Genomic DNA, 23,721 nt, shown 5'->3' on the forward strand with positions numbered 1-23,721 from the left:
ACTAAATATATTTTTTTTTTTAAAAAAAGAGTACTGACGCTAGAACTAGAGATCCAACATAAAACATGAATGGCACTTAGAATATGATACAACATCATTCATCCTTAATGCTATATTATAACTTGGGTGAATGTGTTGATTGTGATAAAATTCTGAAAGAAAATATAAAGCACAAATAAAACAGTCTAAGAATATTAAACCTTGATAAATCACAGTGCTCAGAAAAAGGAGTTTATTTCTGGGACTCGTTCCAGATACATCTTTTGAAGAATAAGTTCCTGATTTCAATTTATTATATCAATATTTATTTCTTACTACTTACATTTGAGGAAAGGAATAGTATTTTTGGTTTCTTAAATATTCTTGATTGTGATTAATCAAGGAACTTAAAAATATAATACTTAGAGGTATACTGAGTATTACAACACTGTAAATAAACATAATTTACAACCCCATAACAGGATTACTTGAAGATCCTGATATCATATTATTCAGTTTAAAAAATTAAACCCTCATTTCATGAACCATCTTTTCTGGTCTCAAAACCATTCTGTAAAGTATATCTTTTAAGACATCATGTTATTTTTTAAAGCTTGGATCTAAGGTTTCTATTTTTATTAACAGTTCCAAATATTATAATAGTTTCTCCTCTCATGGTGAATTTAAAATTTGAGTGAAACTTACTTTCTTGTATTGCATTAAGAATCTCTGAAAAGTCCACATCACTCTTTGGGCCGTCAGGAAGTATTTGCATATCCAGCTGGTAGCCTTGCAAATCCACACCTCCTTCTGGAGAAATGAAAGATATTCATGGAGTTTGCACTGGTTATCAGAGAGCCCAGCACTAGGGTCCCAAGGAGAAGCAATGTCAAAATGCAAAATGAACAGTTAGCTGGTTTGCCAGAGATACTCCCTCTTAGACAAAAGACTTATCTTTGTTTAAAGAAAAGGAGGAACCCAAGCAATTTTCTCCTCATGGGACCACAAAGGTTTTCTTGAATTTTCAATTTTTTAGTAGGTCAACTACTTTATCACAATCTAACATACCTTATAATATTTACTAATAATTTCTTAGGTGAGAAGTAGAACAGTAGCCTCCACTCAAGGACACTGAAAACTATTTTCAGCTTCTGCACAGATTTTTAAAAATCATATTTAACACAAATACTTTATGACATCTTATAAAATACATTCTCAAGGAAGATGTTTTTGATATCACAGAAAACAAAGTATCAACATTTTCCCCCTCACAGCTGGACTTTAAAATGCTGCATCATTTATTTTTCAACTATACCAGAATCTTTCCATTTTTTATAAAGTAATTAAAGCTCAGTATTAGCTTTGTCTAGTGCATATTTGGCATGTACTAAAGAAAGGTTTTTTAAGCTGCTTCACACACCCAGAGAACACTGAAGGAAGAAACCAATATACCGAAAAGCTTTATCATTAATAATAATAAGCATTCTAAATTCTACTTTTTGAAGCAAAGAAAAAATTTAAGGGATTTATTAATATATTAGATTATCAAGGTCATACCAAATGCATGATAATTACAACACAATTCACATCATTTTTATGTTTATGTGATATTAATACAAAGATAACAGATTCAATATAGTTTATAGACACAATTCTAAGAATATAATGATACTTCCTCCTTTCCCAGCCCTCCCACTTCCTCTTTTCCTCTTCTTCCTCCTCATTTTTATGGAATATATCCCATTCGAGGAATTTGCAACAGTTAAAAGCCACTGCTAAAATAAACAGCCTGATGAATAAAATGGGGTATGCCTCAGCTTCCAATATTTTTGTAGAAATAATACTTTAGTAAGCTCAGGACATATATTTAGATAAAATTTCAGTTATAGTCCTAGAACAAAAATAGGACATAGTCATGGCCTACATGGATGCTATTTCTATGAGAGAAACACAAGAAACTTGATGTAACAGAGGGTAAGCCTTAGGTGGGCAAGGACTTTGTCTGCATGTTGTAACCCCAGCACTCAGAATAGTGTATGGCACAGAGGAGGCCCTCAACTAATGCAGGTGGAATCAATGAAGAAGGCTTTGCAATAATTATGAAACCAAGGCAGTAGAGCTACAATTAAAGCTAAACATTCAGACTCTGGAGCCAGATGGATCAGCATTCAAATCCTTAACAGCTAATATTGAACCTCTCTAAATCTTAGTTTCCTCATCTATAATATAGAGATAATAATAGCTGCACAGAGTAGACAGGAGGATTAAATGAGATAATGCATGAAAATCTTTTTGCTGTCACAAATCAACACTCAGTAAATGGAAACCATGGCTATTATCATCCATAATAACTTACTAAAGCAGCACTGGCATTTATATAGACTATGTAGCTACCAACAGAGAGAAGAAAGTTCTAAGTTTATTCCTTGGGACGCCCGCATACAATTCAGTGACTGTCAGCCAGTGCTGTTTTCCAGTGAAGACACAGGAGCGAACATCTCAAATTCATGCATACAGTTGTTTCACTGCAAAGCCTGAAGGTAAATGTAAGACAGCTTCTCACAGAGAAACAAAAATGCCTCCTCTCTACCTCAAATGAATATCAGAGAGTTTGATGCTTTCCAACATCTACCAGAACTTAGCATCTTTGTCTTGTTCAATAGCTAAAGACTCCATAATGAAAACAACCCCCCAAAAATTACAGGAATATTCAATAATGTGTGTCACTCAAGCTCTGTGCTATATAATTTATTGTCTCAATCTTTAATCTCATAAAGGAGGTACAGTAAGATGGATAATTTGCCTAAAGCCACTAAGGCTTAACAATATAATACTATGCCCTGCTCTTAACTAGTCTTTAATTCTAACCATACTGAAGCAGGCTGTTGGAAATAAGAGAATTAGATTTATCAAATAAATTCAATAGAATTAAATAGACTGCTAGCATTGTGGTGTAGTGGGTAAAGCTGACACCTGTGATGCCAACATCTAACATGGGTGTTGGTTCATGTCCCAGCTGCTCCACTTCTAATCTACCTCCCAGCTAATGGCCTGGGAAGACAGCAGAGGATGGCCCAAGTGCTTGGGCCTCTGTACCAATGTGGGAGATCCAGATAAGGTTTCTGGGTTTAGCCTGGCCAGCTCTGGTTGTTGCAGCCACTTGCAGAGAGAAGCAGCAGATGAAAGATATTGGTGTCTCCCCCTGCCTTCTGTAACTCTGACTTTCAAGTAAATGGATAAATCTTTTTTCAAAAAGAACTCAATAGACTTAGTCTCATGTTCTAATATTCAAAGAGCCATCAAATAAACTAAAAATCAAATGACTTCCTAAATATACTAACACATAGAAGCTCAATTTATTTATTTGCTATCTGTAATAGTTAAGATCTCATAAACTCATGGAAAAATAGTTTTAACTATTCAATAATTATAATTTTATTAATTAAAATTACAAAAAATTTAATATTTTTTAGGTTAGAAAATAGTATGGAAGTATAAGTCACAAAAGAAGCAATATGAAGGAAGAAGGCATTTGTGAAATTCTATCTCCTGGTTGGGGCGCCGGATTCTGTCCTGGTTGCTCCTCTTCCAGTCCAGCTCTCTGCTGTGGCCCGGGAGTGCAGTGGAGGATGGCCCAGGTCCTTGGGCCCTGCACCCACATGGGAGACCAGGAGGAAGCACCTGGCTCCTGACTTCAGATTGGCACAGCGCGATGGTCGTAACGCGCTGGCCATAGTGGCCTCTTCGGGGGTGAACCAATGGAAAAAGGAAGACCTTTCTCTCTGTTTCTCTCGCTCTCTCACTGTCTAACTCTGCCTGTCAAAATAAATAAATAAATAAATAAATATTTAATAACATGGGAAATGTTTAAAATAAAAAAGTGTGATAAACTAATACAAGAATACAGATGTAGATTTAGACATGTCCCAAGCATATTTTAAAAACATAAACTTTTATATGACTAGAAAAATGAATGGGAAGAATATTTGCAAAACGAATATGGAAGTTAATTCTCAGCTATGCAACTATGGGTAGATTTTGGTTTTCTTTAATCTTTTCTGCTTTTCACAGTAAGCACAAAACATTTTTATAACTTCAAAGACACTTAAAAATTCAGACTAGAACTGTGAAATATAATAATTATTTAGAATTCAGGGTATAGGATGTAAAAAGAGACTGTAGATACTAAACCATAAGTATTAAATATATAAATTAATATAAATAATTTTCCAAATTAACACAAATCTTAAATGTAGGTCCAAATTTCAGGAAGCAACATGCTCCTCATGGTAAGCATTATGATCACATTTAGAATCTCTAAAATACAAAGTTTTTCTTCCTTTGCTCAAAAAGAAATGTAGAACACATTTTTATTAGGTGTAAGATAGCGTTCTAGAAATGCTGGAAGTAAGCCATTCATTACAGTCCAAAGTGATAAAGCAGGGGACTCCGTAAAACAAAGACTTTTGTAAACTTTGCTGAACGTAGGGTGACCAGTGTGAAAGGACATTTAAAAAATATATTATTTGAAAGGCAGAGTGACAGAGTGAAAGAGATACAAAGACAGAGAGAGATGTTCCATGTGCTAATTTACTCCCAAATGCCTACAACTTCCTGGGCTGGGTCAGGCCAAAGCCAAAAGCCGGAACTCCTTCTGGGTCTCCCTTGTGAGCAGCAAAAACCCAAGTACCTGGGTCATCATCTGCTGCCTCCCAGGAAACTAGATCAGAAATGTAGTAGCCAGGAATCAAAGCAGAGCTCGAAAATGGGGTGCGGGGCATCAAAAACTGGAGCTTAACCCATTGTGCCACAGCACCCACCCCAAGGACACTTTCATGAATCCTTAAAGAACAAACTTCACCCTCAGCACAAACTGCACAAGTGAAAGAGATTAATGACTTCACTATAAAAAGTATGCTTATTTTAACTTTGTTATTTATTTATTTATTAATTATCCCTATAGTTAGAACATGAATTCGAAAACACAAGAATCTGAGCGCTTCCCCACAGTCACAGGTATTTCTGAACCTGGGTCAAAAGAAATTTCTGAAAAAAAAAGAAAAATAGGCAAATGATGAAGATGCCTCAGTTTCAAACTGAAAAGTCTTAAAAATACAATCCCACTGGGCCCCTGTAATTGACATGCAATTAAATCTAATCCCAAGGAAACTACACAAATAAGTTACATTAAAGAAGGAAAATAAGACTTAACCTCTTCAGACACTTAACATTAAGTAAGTGAAATAAGCCAGAGAGAGAGAGAGAGAGAGAGAAAGAAATACTGTATTATCTCACTTACATGTGAGTCTAATAAAGTAGAACTCAGAAAGGAGGGAATAGAATGCTTGTTATTAGAGGAAGGCAGGATGGGGAGAAGACAGAGAAAGAGGTGGTTTGGTCATTGGTATAAGGAGAAATAAGATCTGGTCTTCTATTGCACGGCACAGTTACCAGGATTAATAACAATACACTGTATATTTCAAAAGAGCTAAAAAAGGGGATTTTGGGTGTTCCTACCACAGTGATAAATGTTTGAGGTGACGGATAGACTAATTAGCCTGATTTTGTTATTCCATAATATACACATGCACTGAAAGATCAAACTACATCCCATACTCATACATATATAATTATTATTTGTTAATTAAAAATAAAGACTTGGGGTAGACAGTCAATACAGCAATTAAGATGCCACTTGGGAATCTCATATCACAGTGCCTGGGTTCAAGTCCTGACTCTAATTCTATTCCAACTTCCAGTTAATGTGAACCCTGGCAGGTAATGATGATGACTCCAGTAGTTGAGTGAGTCCTCACCACACATATGTGAAACCCCATCTTAGTTCCAGGTGTCTAACTTCTAGTGGGCCCAGCACCAGCTATGGTGAGCACATGGGTAGTGGACTAATGGAAGACTCCTCTATTTGTCTTTGTCTCTGTTTCAAATAAAATTAAAATGAATGCAAATTCCAATTAAAAATAAAATTAGAAATCAAGAAAGATTCCTAAAGATGTAGAACACTGTACAATTAAAAAAAATAGCTACCAAATCCAAATTTGTTCTTAGCTTTTCTCATACTAATGGGATATGGATAGGAATGGTTTTACTCAACTCTTCTGATTCTTAAAGATAGTAAAGTTGAAAGTAGTTTCAATAAAAGTGCTTGATAACAGCACTTGCATTTAATGAAAGAAAGCCTTCAGTTGGGTAAATAATATTTAAAAATTCATTTTAGATTCACATCCAGCTTACACAGAACTTAGCTAAGGGCTTATATGCAAGATGAATAACACAAAAATGAACTCCAATATAAGTTTCTCCATTAGCAAATATGTATACGCCAATATCTCTGCATCACCTCTGTCTACAGAAATACTTTTATACTTTCAAGGTGCACAGTGCATTCTGTTTCAGGAAAAATTTCTTAATCTTGGTAAGTAAATGCCACTTTTCCATACACTGAAGCCACATGGCAATTTGTATTTTATTTTTGTATGGTAAATGCTTTCCACAAAAAAAGTAGGTAAAGGGCCTTAACAAAGAGAAAATGTGAATTTCTATTTCACTCTAAATTTCTTCCATGTTGCTAGAACTCTCAACTAGACAATAACACATGGAGGCCTCGGACCAAATTGCATCTATTTTTAATCTCTCACAAAACCTGGAGCAAAACTTATAACATATTAGTTGCTCACTTAGTGTTTTTGCTTTTGTAAAAAAGATTTTTAAACTTTACCAAATAATGAGAATCTCAAAGTCGCAAAGTGCTTATAATGAAAATAAACAGCTAGATGAAATCTTTACTTAATATATACTAAACTGATTTTCTGTATATAAAGAGAATTGAAAATGAATCTTGATGTGAATGGAAGGGGAGAGGGAGCGGGAAAGGGGAGGGTTGCGGGTGGGAGGGAAGTTATGGGGGGGAAGCCATTGTAATCCATAAGCTGTACTTGGAAATTTATATTCATTAAATAAAAGTTTAAAAAAAGAAAGAAAAAAAAGATAATAAACAGCTAGCTATCGCTTTGGCCACCCCACTTCTCTTCCCCTAGTATGACCACTTTAAAGAAGAGTATTTCTTGATTTTTTCCATATATATACTGCCTTGTTTCTTCATCTATTTTACATATTACTTATTCTTTTCTGCTATGACACATGACAATATAATTTAACACCATTGCCTAGTTGCCCTCCACTGCCCAAACAAATCACTATTTCTATTCTGTTAGCCTGTTGTAGTTTAGTGACTTTAGCAAATTACTTAAAATTAAATTTCTTGTTCAATCAAATATAGAAAGATATTAACACAAGGTTTTATAAAAAGCAGATGTGGCACTAAGCTGACCTAGATTTGAATTCTACTTTTATGTGACCTTGAGTCACTAAATAACAAGCACAGTAAGCCTCATTGCAATCACTGATAAAATGTAGAGGACTTTTTTGGAGGCTTTATCAAAAATTATAGATGGTATATGTAAATAATTTGGCCCATTTTGTTAGATCAGGGTGATTCACCAAATATTTTATATGACATTTTCCTTATCTGCAAAATGAAGGCCTATTCTAAGTTTGGACCTAGGCTAAATAAAATAGTTCAATAAAACAAAACAAAACAAAAAAAAACCCCTGAAATACAGAATATGGAATAATTATTTCATATGGAAAAAGAAATAAAAGAAACCTTAACAAATAAAATCTTACCTTTATCACATAACACAGAAGTTGGGAAATATGCAAAGTAGGCTAAAGAAACAAATGATGTTTTCTGTGATTTCCTCATAATAAATGATGCTAGATCTCAGCTTATTGTACAGTCTATTCTTATTATACAAATAAAAACTGGCAATACCTGTCCTGAGAGGCATATTTAACATAAATCCTTAAAAGAAGCATTTTCTAGAGAATAGATAGCAGTAATATTTTAAAACTTGGGCTAAATAGCTAAAATAAATCCTTACCAGTAATGTTTTTGGACTTAATAGGCTGCAAATACATTGCTTTTGAAATCGGGAAGTTTTGTTTGGAATTCTCTATAGGTGGACTCAGTATACCTATGACAGTGTTACGATGGAGAACAGTATAAATGAGAGAGATACATTCTCTTTATAGATTTTCCAATGATCAAAATAAATCTTAGAAGAAGAGAGAAAGGAAATGAATTCAGTTCCAAATGAATGAATTCATCTTCCAAATGATCTGAAATTGGAAACTCTAGATTTATATGGGGGATAGTCCACTGGTTCTGAAAAAACTTTCCACCTTTTTTCTTAATTTCATTTATAGGGTTTAACAAAATCTATTTAATATTCCATAACTAAAAAGGTTTCACAATACTTCATAAGTGATGCTGTAAAAGACACATAAATCATGCTCTTTACCATCTTCCATGTTGCATAATCACAAATCCAGTGATGCTGTAAATTCATTCTTTCACAGAAGAAAGCTTGGATTATGAGAGCAGGAATAGATTTACCCACACTAGTCAGTATAAGGTTAAAGGTCCGCTCATGTGATCAGTACTGAGTAGTCCTAACAGCACAGTTCCGGATAGGGTCCTGACTGGAGAACCACATTTGGATAATAGCGGGCGGATGTTTCTCAGATCTAAAATGGAAACAATAATTTCACTGCTTTAACCAGTAATGGCTGACCTTCAACAAAATTGCTTCCATGTGGCTCGGGATTGGCAAGATCATGATCTCCTAAGTTATAATGCATGCTTGCCCTAAGAGTTTCAAACAGGGTCTAGGAGTCTGCCCTGTAAAGTTCCAAATAGCAGGAAAGTATGTGAGTCATGTAGGTAGGGGCTCGTGGTGCCTTCCAATCCTCTAGTTGTTGAGGTCTATTGCTATGACAAGGACTCTTCCGATGAAGAGAGAAACTCAGAATTAGAAGGGGTTGACGAATAAACACTGTGAGACATCCGCTTCCCTACAGTGCTATTTACTCTTTTAACTTAAATGATAAGTCTTTTTAAATTTTTTTTTATTTTTTATTTATTTATTTTTTGACAGGCAGAGTGGACAGTGAGAGAGAGAGACAGAGAGAAAGGTCTTCCTTTTTTAGCTGTTGGTTCACCCTCCAATGGCCGTCGTGTTTGGCGCGCTGCGGCCAGCGCACCGCGCTGATCCGAAGGCAGGAACCAGGTACTTCTCCTGGTCTCCCATGCGGGTGCAGGGCCCAAGGACCTGGGCCATCCTCCACTGCACTTCCGGGCCACAGCAGAGAGCTGGACTGGAAGAAGGGCAACTGGGACAAAATCTGGCGCCCTGACCGGGACTAGAACCCCAGAGTGCCGGAGCCACAGGTGGAGGATTAGCCTATTGAGCCGCGGCACTGGCCAAATGATAAGTCTTAAATACAGAAAGGGCTGGAGGTAAATGTAGAAGGAAATGTAGCCTTCCATTGCAAGATGATAAGCATCATAAAAGTTAGGACTCTGCCCATGTTGTCTTTCAGCCTTTCCACTTGGGAAATTCAGCATAGTAGAAGCTCAGTATTAATTATCACCATGGTTAAAGCATTAGGCCTTTAAGTCCCAACCTCTTCTAGTTTTAGTGGTATGATCTTGAGTTAGATAGTGACTTAAATCTCACCAGGATTCTTAACACAAAATTACGTGAAATAGCCTTGATAGAAGTACCTCTAAATCCATCAAACTAGAACATTCTTTCCAGAAATAATCATTTGGTTTTCTTTGTGGTTTCCTTTTTTATGGATTTTTCTCAATTACGTTGTGTACTCAGATGTTTGTGAAAAGATTTTTCATAACATTCTCTCTAAAAGTACCATTTAGGTCAAAATACGTACACATGTCCCTCAGCAAAGGGAGAAATGCAAATAGAGGAAGAATTTGGAATATATTTTTAGAAAATATATTTTGTTACTCAGCAAATGACAGCAAGGAACACAGATACTTATGCCCACATTTGCCAAGACCCAAAATAACTTGTTTTCCTGAGCACCACCCCCCCCATTTAATAAACTCACATCACACATCTTAAAAAAAAATAACTTAAAGAGGATGAGCTTCAAATGAAGGATGATTAGGGTTATTTCTAAACCATAGCACTAACTGTTCTGAAAGGCACCACAAATGAAAGACATGTTCAAAGTAGCCCTTGTATTTGTAGTTTGTCTTCCATATGATTTCATTGCTGAAAGCCTTCTCTTTCAGCCACACTGAAAATCCATTCCAAATGGATATAATTTTATGTAAGGTTCAGGTCTATCCAAAGAAAGCAGCCATACTTCTTAGGTTCACTAAACAAACTGCATTCCCACTTCTCAAGAAAATGTCTGTTTTCAGTTAAGTGGATGAGAAAACATTAACATTTCAGACTCAATGAATTCTCATCTCCAAGGAAAGAAAAGTTGGCACAATTGGAAAAACACCCATAAGAAACTATGCACATAGATTCTAGTTAGAGTTCATCAATCACTAATTTGGTACTTTGGGGCAAGTAATTTCATTTCCTGAGTTATGGTGAAATAGGTGTAATTTCAGCTCACAGACTGCTGTGAGAACTAAATGAAATACAGGAGAAACATTTGTGAAAGCCCTGTGGGAACAATAGAACATGGTGGAAATATAAGGTGGTGAATGATTATTCTACAGATTGGCCACATATTTACTTTTTCCTTACTGTGTCTGTCCTAAAGCATGAGATGGCCTCAAGCTTGACTGTCCTCAATGGCAGAACTAAAGACAAGCCTTTCTTGGCATCTTTCAAAATCTCTTGATCTTTTCCTCTCCAGCTACCCATAGCCTCTGTGATGACTGTTTTAGGGGTAAAACAGCATAGGGAAGGTACTTCAGTCTGTTCCTTAATTTGAGACAAGGCCTTGACACTGGTTACAGAAAAAGAAAAAAATCCTTGAAACACAGGGAAACAGAAACAAATATTATAATATCGATACAGAAAAAAAGAAAAGATAAAAAAAATGTAGTGCAGAATAGAACAATGTAGGGCATCATTTATATAGAAAGAAATAACAACTCAAAACAGGGACTATAATATATGTGTTCAATTAAACTTACTGTTTTTATGTTAAGTTTATGTTAGCTGTTCTCACGCTAAGGTTTGAACTATCACAGGGTTTTTAATTTAAATTTTCCAAGGCTTTGTTCGCTAACTTGCCAGACATGTTGCTACAAGTTGTCTGAGGAAGTTAGCACATATAGGAAGAGAGGATCAGGCCACAAGAGTGATATTTTGGCTTTATGACCCTGTGAAAATTATTTGCCCTTCTCTGTGCCTTTTCCATATATAAAATAAGAATAATAGCATGAGAATATTATTTGAATTAGATAATAAATGAAAATAGCCCAACAATTCTTGAGATTAGAAATATAGAATGCTTAATAAATTGTTGCTATATTTTTATTATTTCAAACTGCACTCAGTGCCTCTGTATACAGATGGCAATATAGTCATTCTAGTTCACTGGAAATAACAAAATCCTCAAGTTTCTCTCCTGTGAAATTAATATGTCCCAGAATTTAAGTCCCATATCTAAATAAGGGAAAAAATAACCATGCATAAAGGGGGAAAGAGCTATTTAGGTTTTAACTGTGAGATAAAAGAAATTGTCTTAGAAATTACTTAGTAAAGTAATGAAACATATCAGCAAAAAGTCATTTTATAAACTGTAAAAGAACAAAGCACATATTCTGTGTCTAGTGACACTTCTTCAGGATTCTATGATGGGTGTAACAGATAAAGGAAAGGCAGAAGAAATATTTTAGATTTCAGAAAGCTTCTGATTCTATTTTATATGGCATAGTAATTAAACTGAGGTAATTTGATCTTTGCTTACTAAGCTTTAAAGTTTCAAACTAAAAAAGAAAAAAACTTAAAATCAGTGCCCCTTGACCCTTAAATTGTACTCTCAAGCCTCGTGGGATTTGCAACTTTTATTATTGGCCTATAAAGGGGAATGGAATAATCTTCATTAATTATGAGTGACTAACAGATAAAGTCAAAGTGAAACCAATACACAAGAGAAAGATCTGAAACAATCAGAAGGGAAAGAAACCATACAACAGAGAGCACATAGAAAGGTGATGGCTGCCGTGGCAATTCAGCAAAATGAGAGTCCATCTTTTTGGTTTCCCAGTGTACGTTTACTGGGAAACTGCTCTATAGAGTGGTGACTGAGCAAGAATGCTTCTGAGAGACATGTACTCTCAGGCTTCTGAAGTTTCCTTATGATGATGGTGACAACAAAAATGACCACTATCACTTATTACCAAGTACCCCATGTGTGCCAGGAACCATGCTGGACAATTTGCATCAACTTATTTAATTGCAGTTAGTTTGAATAGGATTTACTCCTCAAACTCATGCACACGTTTAAACCCTAAAGTCTTTTATTAATGAGTAAATAACACTAGTTAGTGGATTGGAGCAGAGGTTTAATCCAACTATGGTGTCTGAAGACAGGGTCTTTGGGAAGTGAATGAATTGGATTAGGTTGCTTCCCTGCTCGCCATGTGATCATCCTCTGCCATCCTCCGGCCTGAGCAGACGCCTGAACCAATGGGGCCTCCTGATCTTGGATTGTGAACCTCCAAACTGTAAACTGAAATCTACTTTCTTCCTTCCTAAGTAGCTTCTATCTAGCATTTTATTACTTCATTTAAAGTAATGAAAACATGACTTAGATAATTACCAATCATAGTACTACACAGCATTGCCAGACATAAAAAAAAAAAAGAATTCCAAGTCAAGTATAAATTTCAAAAACAACAATTTTTTAAGGATTTTATTTATTTATTTGAGAGACAGTTACAGACAGTGAGAAGGAGAAAGATATTCTACCCACTGCTTCATTCTCCAAATGGCCACAACGGCTGAAGCTGGGAAAATCAGAAGCCAGGAGTTTCTTCTGGGTCTCCTACAAGGGGAAAGGGGCCAAGCACTTGGGCCATCCTTCACTACCTTCCCATGTCGTAAGTTAAGAACTGGACTGGAAGAGGAGCATCTGGGACACAAACAGGCACCCATGTGGGATGCCAGTGCTACAGGTGGAGGCTTGTCCTACTATCCCATAGTGCAAGCCAGAAAGCAACATAATTCTTTAAAAGATTTGTGTATTGTAAAGTCAGAGTTACAGAGAAGAAGAGACAGAGAGAGAGAGGTCTTCCATCTACTGGTTCATTCCCCAAATGACCACAACAACCAGGATGAGGCCAAGTTGAAGCCAGGAGCTTCTTCCAGGTCTCCCAAGTGGGTGGCAGGGACCAGGCGATTGGGCCATCTTTTTCTGCCTTCCCAAGCACATTAGCAGGGAGCTGGATCAAAAGTGGAGCAGCCATGTCTTGAACTGGCACCCATATGGGATGCCAACACTGCAGGCGGCAGCCTAATCCACTGCACCACAGTGCTGACTCCAACATAATTTTTAACTTTTATGTGTGTACCATGTAATATTTGAGACATACATTCAAAAGGTACTTGTTTATCTGAAATTCAAATTTAATTGGTATTTCTGTATTTAATCTGGCAACCCTAATGTTGTGAGATAGATTTTAATATCCTTATTTTAGTGATGAGAAAATTGAGGTTCAGGGAAATTAAGTAGCTTGCCCAAAGCTATCAGGTAATATAATTGGATTTTAAGCACCTAACAACAAAGACTACATTCATAACCAGTATAATGCACTGTCTTTATCATTATGCAATTCTTTATATTTGGAGGATCACCCCTCTTCCTCTTGTTGACATCTTGTAGACAGTATATCTTTTGAATCCCTCTAAATTTTTCCCAACCAGAATTCTCCCATAGTTTTGTATCTCTGTTCTAGTCCTTAATATAATTTTAATTCTATCAAAGGAGGTTTAGTATGTGTCTGTATCCCAGACATTCTTTCACATCCATTTCTCTTTTCTAACACAATCTCATTTTCCTTTGAGGTATAGCCAAGATAGGAGGATATATCAAGGGGTCCTACACTCCTATTGTGAAAGCTGAGGGAGAGGTTGTCTTCTGTTCCACCCTTTGTCTCATCACCCTCCACCTAATCAAGGGAACAGCACATTGTCAATAGGATTATCTCTCCCAAACCTTCAAACCTGGAGCCAAATGACATCCAAGGAAAATTGGCAAGAGTTCATTCATTTCAGATCATCAAATAGTTCTTTTCTTGATTTCTGTTTCTTTTCAAAGGGTAGTTCCCTAGACTTTCCATCCAGTCTTCAAATTTAAATTCTTCCATCGCTTGCTTTATTTTTATTTTTATTTTTTTTATTTTTTTTTATTTTTGACAGGCAGAGTGGACAGCAGAGGGAGACAGAGAGAAAGGTCTTCCTTTTTTGCCATTGGTTCACCCTCCAATGGCCGCCGCGGTAGGCGCGCTGCGGCCGGCGCACCGCGCTGTTCCGATGGGAGGAGTCAGGTGCTTATCCTGGTCTCCCATGGGGTGCAGGGCCCAAGCACTTGGGCCATCCTCCACTGCACTCCCTGGCCACAGCAGAGAGCTGGCCTGGAAGAGGGGCAACCAGGACAGGATCGGTGCCATATTCTTCCATCGCTTGCTTTAAATAATTATTTTCTGTTGTTCACAGAAAGAGCCCTGACTGATCTTCTATTTTGGACATGACTGTGAGTCCCCTAAAGTTGATGTTCAGTGGAGTTCTGCATTATTCCAGCTTCAAATGGAGTCCCACCCACGTAAATATTTGTTAGTACACAGTAGGTATTCAGAATGTTTATAAATTCAAAGGGGGAGATAAACTGAAATTATTCAGGATGATGGCATGGAAGATCCAGAAAACTCTGTGCTCTTTATTTTCATACTTAACAACCAGACTGAGTGGGCTTTTAGAAAGCACTTTCAGAACTGGGATTATTAGCTTTGTAAAAAGTAGATGGATGACTTAATAGACTTCAATATGACTAAAATTTCCATGCTGCTTCTAATATCTATGACTCACTAAAAATAAGAAACTCAGTTTGAAAGCTCTTCTGCAATCTTCCAACAGAGGACTATGCTGCATTAATGCAAGTGTACTAAAAATAAGGAGGATGGAATTGAAATTACATACTACCTTGCCAGAATGATGAATTTTAAAAGTACTTTCCTTAAAAATGTTACTAATTCTAATTTAACATAATTTTTCTTAATCATACATCAGTGCTAACAGATTGGCTTTATTTGTATTTTCAACGAATAGTCAATGAGTGTAGGGTTTAAGAACCCATGATAAAGTCATAGATAAATAAATGTAGTGATGTGTTTTTGTGGGTAAAGCAGTGCTTTGAAATATGATAATCATTCCATGTTGATATTATATCATTAAGAAACATCTTAATAACATTTCTTTAATTTTTAACCTATAAATATCAGCACAGGATGTCAGTTAAAGAAAGAACAGACTCGCTTCACTCTTCATGGGTCAGACTCTAACAGAATATCCTCTTCAATTCCAAGGAGGCAGTAATGAAATGAGACTGTTTCTAAGAGCAGGGTGGTTAGGGTATTAAAAGAGCTGAATACTATGTCATTCAAGGAAGCTCTGAATAAACCTGGGAATGTTTCAGTTGGAAAACAGCTCTAGATGGTTTTTTTAACAACTGAAGGATCATCATGAAAGAAGGTTCAGACTTAACTTGTTTAACTTCAGAAGGTGAAAACTATATTTGGTAGGCGGAACAGATTTTGACACACAAGAAATAGTCACTTATTAGGAATCTATTCTGAACAATGCATGCATTGGAGAGATGGTAGATACAATGATCAATTGAATACAGTCCCTGCCTTCCAGGAGAGCTATGAAACCCTAAAGACAGGTAGATTTTATGAGGCTTCCAAGTTCTGTGGAAGCAGGGGGAAGTGCGAGATCATTTCTAACTTGTGAGATCTAGAAAGGGTTCTTGGATTAAACAGAATTTGCTTTATTTGGAAGATCAAGAAGGGCTAAGTAGAAATTCATTAGCAAAAAAAATTACAAAATGAGGAAGGAGACTGAGCAATGTCAGAGAAATGAACAAGTGAAAACCTTCCTGAGAAATTGGGAAAAAGCTGTGGATGGTTACAGTGGAAGAAAATGGGCAAAGGGAATATCAAAGGAGATGAGTCCAGAAAGTAGGGAGAGGTTAAATGATAGCAGGCTTGAAAAAACTGGCAAACAAGGCTTCCCTTTTTTTCTGGACTTAAATAGAGATTTTTAAGAGAAGGGCTGGTAGTAACCATCTTTTACAGAGGAGGACTTTGAGATGTTCTAGAAAAGTAAACAGAGAGAGCCATTGAAAGTGATTACCCAACCTCCAAAACCTTTCCACTGCTGGGCCCTCCAGAATTTTCTGAATGACATCAGTGTCTTCCCAGATCATTCCCTTCATCTTACTGTCCTAACAAAAACCTGGATCTTGGGGCTGGGGTTGTGGCTCCATGGGCTAAGTCCCCACCTGTGATGCTGGCATCCCTCATGGGTGCTAGCTGAGTCCTGGCTGCTCCACTTCTGATACAGTTCCAGGCCCATGAACCTAGGAAATCAGCAGAAGATGACTCAAGTACTTGGGACAGTGCCACCCATGTAGGGGACCCAGATGGAGTTCCAGGCTCCTGGCTTTGGACTGGCTCAGCACTGGCTCTTGTAGCTGTTTGGGTAGTGAAGCATTCATTATATACGCATTCATTCATTCATTCATTCATTTTCTCCCTCCATCCACCCCTAACTTCTTCCTCTCTGTAACTCTGCCTTTCAAATAAATAAATAAATCTTTCTTTAAAAAAATAAAGAAAATCTAGGTCTTTCCAAAAGTCATTGCTTCCTTTGCTCTTTCCCATGGTACTATTTTTCTCCCATAGCTCTGGCATAATGGATCAACAGAAGTAGGCATTTTCTTAGCATCTCAAAGCCACTTTCAGAACATTGTCCTACCTCTTCCCTAAGTACTCCAAGTCTTGAATCTCAGTTAGTATGTTATAACATCTTTCACCCCTCATCTTTGCATTTAGCTGCTACCTTCCAGATTGTATTCTCTTACTTCTTAAGGAGGTTAATTCCTGGTCTATCATTCACTCCAAAACTGCCCAATATTTTTGTTACCACTTTAATACATATGTATATTATCCTCCCCACACCCTGGTCTCTCAGTCCCTTGGAATCTTTTTGTCCAATGATCTTGCCCTCAGCTTTATTTCATGTCCTGGTGTAGACTTTGTCATTACCAGTGGCAGCCCATCTCCATCAAATTAGTATCATTTATTCTGTCCTCTGAGCACTCTCTACTCTAAGCCCAATACCCTTTTCACCCCTTTGGGAATTCCAGTTGATCCTACCACTGTTCCTCATGTCTTTGATGTCTTCACTGACTTCTTTACCAAGTTTAAAATCACACAATTAATCACCATAATCAATCCCTTTCATGCACTTTCAATTCTCTCTTTGTTCCTACTTCTGTGACAAAACCATAATCCTGATCAAATCCAAATCTCCACTTATTCTATGCCTTCACTCCTGTAGATAAACAGGGCTAAAGAAAAAAATACACAATTATGGTAATTACTCCTAATTTATTTTCACGTCTCTCTTTCCCCCATCCATCCACCCTACCCTGGTCATTCTTGCTCTTGCTCTCCTTGGCTTATTCTCATTTTCAGTGATGATCTTGCTTCTAACATTATAGATAAAACTGACACAGTAGGAAAATAACTTCTTAGAGCCTTATTACATCTGCAAACACCCATATCCTCCCTTCCTACCTGTTACCTATTATTGCAAATAAACCATCCATGATCCTGTTGTACACAACTCCCATATTCTCACTGATGCCCATATCATGACTTCTCCATTCTCTTGAACATCATGAATCATCTTCTGGAGATTTGCTAATTTGAAAATAAACTCTCTGTTGACCTGTAGCCAGTGCTTTATTTCTTCACCTCAGAGCAAAACTGCTCAAAAAATTGCTTATATTCACAATACTTAATGTGTGTCCTTTAACTCCTTCTTAAACCCATTTCAGAATTTCAATTCCCCCACCTTCACCAAGACTACAATTATTGTAATCACCATTGACCCCCACTTCACTAAAATCAATTGCCAGTTCTTGCTGCTCTTCTTAATTTAACTTTTAACAACACTTAACAAGATAACTCTCCTCTTAATAAATCTATTTCTTTTTAAAGACAGCTCTTCTGGCTTTCCTCCATTATAATTCTTGGCCTCCATGATTAGTGGTTTGTGTCCTCTCTGATCCTTTACCTGTGGCAATGGCCCAGACCTCAGTATTTGACCTTCAGCTCCTTACACACTTATACTTTTGGTCACCCCCTTTCACATGATGGCTTTAAGTACCACTTACATGCCAATATTATTACATTATTACCACAACTGCCAATATTACATCTCCTTCCCAGACCAATCTTTCAAACTCCAGATAAGTTCATCCAACCATCCATGTGCTGTCACCAGTTCTTAATACTATGTCTATGCAATAAAGCTTCTCATCTCAGCTCCACATTTGCCTTCAATCACACCAAATCTGCTTCCCTCATAGTCTTCTCCATTTCAGGTGAAACTAATACCATACTCTGGTCAAAAACTTTGGAATCATTCTCTTTTTTCTCTGTTATCTCACATCAAATCCTTTGGAAAATTTTGTAGGTCCAACTTAAAATTCATCCAGAATTCACATTCTCACCATGAGTTCTGCCATTTGTAGAGAGAACTACCATCATCTCCTAACTGAATTATTTTAGAAGCTTCTTATCTGAACTTCCTACTTTCATCATATCCTCCCATAGTCTATTCTCAAACAATGGTAAAAACTGAGTCTATTAAAATAAAAATCATGAGATTCTTCTGCTCAAAACCATGTAGGGGCTCTCATTTCACACAGGGCTCGAAGTCCTTGCACTGGTCCACAAAGTTCTGCCCCAACTCATCCCTATGAGTTTGGCAAGCTGATTTCTCCACTCATTCACTCCTCTTCAGGTTCAAGGTCTTTCAGGATATTTCTAAAACTACCAGAGTTACTCCTACCCTGGGGCCTGTTCACCAACTGTCCTCCTACTTGAATAAAGTTTCCTAGATATTTATATGGCTCTCTTTGCAAATTCTAGTATTTGATCACCATCTCCACAACAATGTGTCCTACTGTAACCACCTCCTTTCTACTATCTGGTTATTTTACTTTTTCTTTCTCTTATAATGCCTATATCCTTCTTGAACAATATATATTTAATAATAAATGTATATATAAACATATTATATATAGTACATATATATGTATATATAACATAGCTTATTTATGTTTATTATCTCCTCTCTCAGCTATTGGTGAACTTCCCAAGGCTGGGGACCTTTGACTTCTTCATTCATGATGTACCCTAATTACTAAAGAGTACCTGGCAACCTATCACACCCTCAATAAATATCTGCTGAAAAAAGGGACAGGTAGACTAATTAGAAAGCTATTAAAAAAAAAAAAAAAAAAAAGGCTGGCGCCGTGGCTCAACAGGCTAATCCTCCGCCTTGCAGCGCCAGCATACCGGGTTCTAGTTCCGGTTGGGGCGCCGGATTCTATCCCGGTTGCCCCTCTTCCAGGCCAGCTCTCTGCTATGGCCCAGGAAGGCAGTGGAGGATGGCTCAAGTCCCTGGGCCCTGCACCCACATGGGAGACCAAGAGAAGCACCTGGCTCCTGCCTTCGGATCAGCGCAATGCACTGGCCGCAGCGGCCATTGGAGGGCGAACCAACGGCAAAAAGGAAGACCTTTCTCTCTGTCTCTCTCTCTCACTATCCACTCTGCCTGTCAAAAAAAATAAATAAAAAATAAATAAATAAAAAAGAAAGCTATTACAATAGTCTAAAAATAGTTAATTAAGGTTAAATTCCTTCCTACTGTACAAATACATATTGGGAGAGCAAAGATTCATATCCTTGAACACCTTGCAGTGCACAAGTGACAGGTTGTTTCAAAATGTATTAAAAAATAATATAGCAAAACTTGGGCATTCTAGAAAGAACAGTATGAGCAAAAGTAGGATGGAATGAAACAGGACCACATATGTATGTTAAGAACTGAAAGTCAGTATAACTATATATGATGATCTGTTTGATATCTCAACATGGCTAGGCTATAGATCCCAGTTATTCAGTGAACACTAAATTAGCATTGCTATGAAGCTATTTTGTAGAGTAACTGATATCTATAATCATTTGACTCTCAGAAATGGAGATTACCCTGGATAATCCAGGTGAGGACTGATTTAATTAGTTTAAAGGCCTTAGACAGCCGAGCTGAGACTTCTCTGAAGAAGAAATTTTACCTGTGGACTACAGCTCCAACTGTGCGCAAGATTTTCTAGCTCACCCTTCCAAATAGTCTTCTCTGTGGATTTCAGATTTGCCTAGCCAGGCTTCACAATATAGAAAACCAACTCAGTTTATAGAATATCTCTTCTAGTGGTTATGCAGGGTAAAACCCTGCCTAGTACACTGGTGTGCCAGAGGTGGGGAAAAAAAATGAACAAGGAGCAGAAGCCAGTTCTTAAAGGACATTTGCTTTTTAACATGGTAAAAGGTTTGAACTTGACCTTATCATTAGAAAGATAAATAAAAGATAAATGAAACATTCAGAGGTAGAGATAGATGATCTGGATTTGCCAGAAAGGATGTCCTGACACAGGAACAAAAGGAAGAAAGAGATATTGGAGGTTGGGAAACCAGGATAGTTAGATATGGGGAAAGAGAAGAAAGAAAGAAAGAAGACTGTTATGGAAGCTGTGGGAACAGTGTTTTAGGAAGGACTGGGTAGTCTCCCTGATTGGTACATGAAAGAGTATGAAAGCATCCATCGTGATGTGGCAAAGGGAAGTCACTAAGGGCCTCAATGACAGACATATGGAGAAGGAACCAGAAATTGTGTTAGCTGAACAGGGTCTGGAAGTGCAAGGACAGAGCAAAAATAAAGGCATATTGCTATTTCAGAAGTTTGAGAAGGGAGGAAGAAAAAAAAAAAACAGAAAAGATACAGTGTCAAATGAAGATGATTCAAAAGAAAGAAGCTTCAGCCTTTTTCACAGACTGAGGGCAAACAGCATATTCTCCTGAGCAAGGTTCAAGAGAGGAGAGGTGGTCAAGGTCAAAGGACATGGATAAAGGCTTGGACAAGGACAGTGGGAAGCTATGCATTTGCTGAAGAAAATATAGAGGAAATGCCTAAAGACACTGGTGTAGGTGATAACATCTTGGATAAGACCACCAAAGCACAGAGAACAAAAACAAAACTAGACAAATGGGATTATATCAAACTCTGAAGCTTCTGCACAAAGGAAAGAGTGAAGAGACATGCAACAGAATGGGAAAAATAATATTTGCAAGGTACCTGTGTAACAAAGGATTAGTACATAAAATATATCAGCAACAAAAAAAACTTAAGCACAAAATAAAATCAACCAATCAAGAAATGGGTAAAGGGGGTTGGTGTTGTGCCACAGCAAGTAAAGCTGTTTGTTGTATGCAGTGCCAGCATCCCACATGGGCACCAGTTCGAGTCCTGGCTGCTCTACTTCTGATCCAGCTCCCTGCTAATGTGCTTGGGAAAGCAACAGAGGATGGTCCCAAGTGCTTGGGCCCCTGCACCCACATGGGAGACCCCAAAGAAGCTACTGGCTTTTGTCTGGCTCAGCTCTGGCTGCTTTGGCTATTTGGGGAGTGAATCAGTGGATGGAAAATCTTGTGCTCTCTCTCTCTCTGTCTGTGTGTGTGTGTGTGTGTGTTAAAGATAAATAAATAAATCTTTTAAAAAAACCAGAAATCAGTAACAAACCTCAACAGAGTTCACAAAAGGAAGAAATACAAATGGCCAACAAATACATGAAAAAATGCTCAACATCACTAGCCATCAAAGCAATGCAAATCAAAACCACAAGGAGATCACCTCACTCCTGTCAGAATGGATATTATCCAAAGACAGAGAAAAACAAGTGCTGGTGAAGATGTGGAGAAAGGGAACTCTTAAACACTGCTGGTGGGAATGTAAATTAGCACAGCTACTGTCAGATACATATGGCGATTTCTTTATAAACTAGAAACAGATATGCCACATGATCCAGCAATCTCACTACTGGGTATATACCCCAAAGCCAAAGAGATACCTGTACCACCATGTTTATAATATGAAATCAACTAAGTTATCTATGATTAGATGAATAGATAAAGAAAACATGATGTATGTACAGCCACACACACACGTGCAATGGATTTTTCAGCTCTAAAAATAAAATTCTGCCCAAAATTATGCAACTGGAGGACATAACATTGAATGAAATAAGCCAGACACAGAAGGATAAATACTGCACATTTTCCCTTATATATGGGAACTAAAATTAAAAAAGAAAATAATTAAGGGAAAGAAATGCCTGTATGTATCAATATTGCTGCAAAAACAGTTTTGTCAAACCTTGTTTTATATCTGTCAAACAAATGGTTAGGAAGGATATACTCTAGAGCTTTAGCGACCTGTGATTATTTGTAAAATGTACTGTCTATGAGTGAAAAAAGACAGGAGGAGGCCCCTTGTCTTCTGAAGTTGAGGAAAAGAGGAAAGGATGGGAGTCAACAGTGATCCATTTGAAGGCAGAGAAAGAGGCACTTGGAGTAATTCATGTCCAATGGTTGTGGTGTTTCTTAGGTTAGCAAAAAGAAAGAGAAGGTGATGTAAGATGGCTAACGGTGAAGACTTGGCTTCCATGAGGGGGGCATGAAGTCACTGCCAGAGCATCACAGAGTGAATTCTCTCATAATAGCACATTTCTATGATGTCACCATGCAGGAACATTGTTGCCTTGTTCACTGATGTTTCTTCCTCACTCAAAACAACGCCTAACATGGAATAGGCACTCACTAAATATTTGTTTAATGAATGACTGAATACTTAAGTAAGCTTCTTACATAAACAAACAGACGAAATCTTTTAGCTGGAATTACCTGTTTTTTAATTAGATTATTTGTTTTTATTGCCATAAACTAATTGTACTAAAAACTAAATGTATTTTAACATTTTTTAAGAGGAATGCTGCCCAGAAGTCTTGAAACTTCATAGAGGCCTCTAGTCTTCTTTCTTGACCTCACAAGGATGTGGGTAAGCCAATTCAAGCTTTCAAAAAGTCATTTTTCATTTTATATATTCCCTGGGCTATCTTTGGACAAATTGTCAAGGAATGTCCAAATCTACACATTTTTATTATATAACAGGTTTTTCTGAACTGTCAAGACATCATTCAGTCTGATTTTCAATTAGATTCTACTGCTGTGGGTGGAATGTTACCTTAACCTTCACTGATACATCAACCCCCTCTCTCTCTCCTTATTGGTCTTGGTGGCATTTACCACTGTTTGTAATGAAGAGGCAGAAAAGAAAAATAAGACTAAAAAAGCAAGCTCGACTGAAAGTATGACATAATAATATAATTAAAAGATAATGCAGGTTGGGGCAGGTTGCTGCTAACAAGGGTATCTTGTTGAACTACCCTGTGTGTTACCTGGGTGGAAAATTTTGGTTTTTCCATTAGTGATTCCAGAAGAGCTTGCCTCCATTTTTATTGACCTTCTTCCTGGTGGGAGTGAGGAATGCCTGACCACAGGCAAGCGACGATGACGTGACCCAGGGCGGCTTGCCACACTTCGCCGTTGATGGATTTGCAAACGCTTTTCAGCCCCATGAATAGATAAGCTTAAACCTGGAAAGACAAACATCATCATTAGATGAAAGAAGTCAGTTC

General features: G+C 37.3%; 1 protein-coding gene across 1 annotated transcript in view; it reads right to left on the reverse strand.

The window, feature by feature from the left end:
* The window catches only part of ANO4 (anoctamin 4), a 409,492-nt gene that overhangs the window by 257,233 nt on the left and 128,538 nt on the right, over positions 1-23,721 (reverse strand). Inside the window, exon 2 of the mRNA XM_062201997.1 lies at positions 23,482-23,679. Within this exon, the coding sequence (XP_062057981.1) occupies positions 23,482-23,536 (55 nt within the window). The 5' untranslated portion in view covers positions 23,537-23,679. The remainder of the gene's footprint in view (positions 1-23,481; positions 23,680-23,721) is intronic.

The sequence above is a fragment of the Lepus europaeus genome, chromosome 10 (assembly GCF_033115175.1).
Source record: "Lepus europaeus isolate LE1 chromosome 10, mLepTim1.pri, whole genome shotgun sequence".
NCBI classification, from domain to species: domain Eukaryota; kingdom Metazoa; phylum Chordata; class Mammalia; order Lagomorpha; family Leporidae; genus Lepus; species Lepus europaeus.